The sequence below is a fragment of the Salvelinus sp. IW2-2015 genome, linkage group LG4p (assembly GCF_002910315.2).
Source record: "Salvelinus sp. IW2-2015 linkage group LG4p, ASM291031v2, whole genome shotgun sequence".
Lineage (NCBI taxonomy): Eukaryota > Metazoa > Chordata > Actinopteri > Salmoniformes > Salmonidae > Salvelinus > Salvelinus sp. IW2-2015.
The window spans coordinates 6,727,207-6,728,784 of NC_036841.1; the positions used below are offsets into that span (position 1 = coordinate 6,727,207).

Consider the following 1,578-nt stretch of genomic DNA (forward strand, 5'->3'; position numbering starts at 1 on the left):
AGCAGATTCTGATTGTTGGACAGACTCCGTCTCAGTTGCTCATCGAGCCACATCCTCCTCGCAGCTCGGCCATGCACCTGGTGAGACACACAGCATGCTGGAAAAATTATTTCCACTGCGTCTCTGTCTATCTGTGTGCGTGTGTGTGTCCATGCAAGTGTGTCTCTGCATTCTAGTGTGTGTGTTTGTATGTTGTGTTTTTGGTGTGTGTGGTAGTCCCATCTCTCCATGGTGAGAGAGAGAAGATGTTGTCAGTAGGTTTCTCTATGCTCTCTTTTCTACCACTTTTTCTACTACTTTTCTACCCACTCCACATTTCAACTCTCATGTATGTCTGTATTCAAGCAGGCTGCAAGAACCAGGACTAAAAAGTAGAAATGTGCAATGAAAGCATCAGAAGTCAACACAGACAATACATTTACATTTTACAAGCATTTTCATCATTAAATATCAAAACCATAACAATACCAACGCCTTACTCAGTACCAGAAAATAACTGCTACCAACAGATTTCCCATTAAATGAGCAGTTGATGTGTCTGCTGTGTAGAGCAGAGGAAAGTGTGCCCCCTGCTGGCCTAGTTCTACCACAGCAGTCAGCTGCTGTCTGAGGTCTTGTTGGTTTAGTCCTTTTTACTATCCACATACAGTCAACTAAACTGAGGGCCACGTTTTCGTAGTGCCAAAGAATTGTGCAAAAATTATCTAAATTATTTAGCACTAGGAAAATGTTGTGAAGATACATGCACATGGATGGACAACCCTTGTCCCTGATGTTTCATGTACTAACCATCTGACATATAAAACAGCTCCATCTCATGTTTCTAACCCCTGTCTGTCTTTCTGTGTGTCTGCCTGTATGTCTATGTGTACAGTATGGCTCTTCTCCCTTCTTCCTCCTCTCCCCCTCTTCCTCCCCCTCCTCATCATCCTCCCTACCCCCCCTTTCTCCTCCTTCCAGTCCTCATCCTGCCTCCTGTCCTCCTCCTCCTGCAGCAGGATGTGATCATGGTGTTGAAGTTTCCCTCCAACTCCCCGGTGACCCCACGTAGCAGCCAAACCCTGCCATCACCTCTCTGTCCCTGCCGCTGTCACCAGTCACCTGTAGCCGACTGTTCGCTGTCAACCGCTGGCACACACCGTCGGTGAGGGGACTACACACACACAGACGCCAGAAAACACAGGCCAGAACACACATACACTCGAGCAGGCCAGACACAATATACAACACACACACACTCCCAGCCAGAACACACACACACACCTCACAGGCCAGAATCACTACAATCTCTTGTAAAGAAATTGTCGTGTCTCACCACATGTGCTACCTACCACAGCAGTTGGCGCTGTAAACCCCTCATACCAACCAGGGCCTAGTATATTGCATCTACAGTCTGTTCAGTCGTAAAGGACTGGTATAGTAGCACAAGCCTGGGCCATGGGTCTTGTAGCACAGCACAGCCTGGGCCTGGGTCGTAGCCACAGCACATGCCTGGCCTGGCGTCTAGTAGCATAGTACAGCATGGCGGGCAGCACCACAGCCTGGGCACTGGTCTGTGCACAGCACAGCCTCGGGCCC

General features: G+C 48.7%; 1 protein-coding gene across 1 annotated transcript in view; it reads left to right on the forward strand.

Annotated features, from left to right (window-relative positions):
- Window positions 1-1,578, forward strand: part of LOC111956864 (neurobeachin-like) — a 328,897-nt gene that overhangs the window by 311,430 nt on the left and 15,889 nt on the right. Inside the window, 5 exon segments of the mRNA XM_070436743.1 lie at window positions 6-80; window positions 177-183; window positions 961-1,043; window positions 1,045-1,095; window positions 1,097-1,140. Coding sequence (XP_070292844.1) covers window positions 6-80; window positions 177-183; window positions 961-1,043; window positions 1,045-1,095; window positions 1,097-1,140 — 260 coding nt within the window.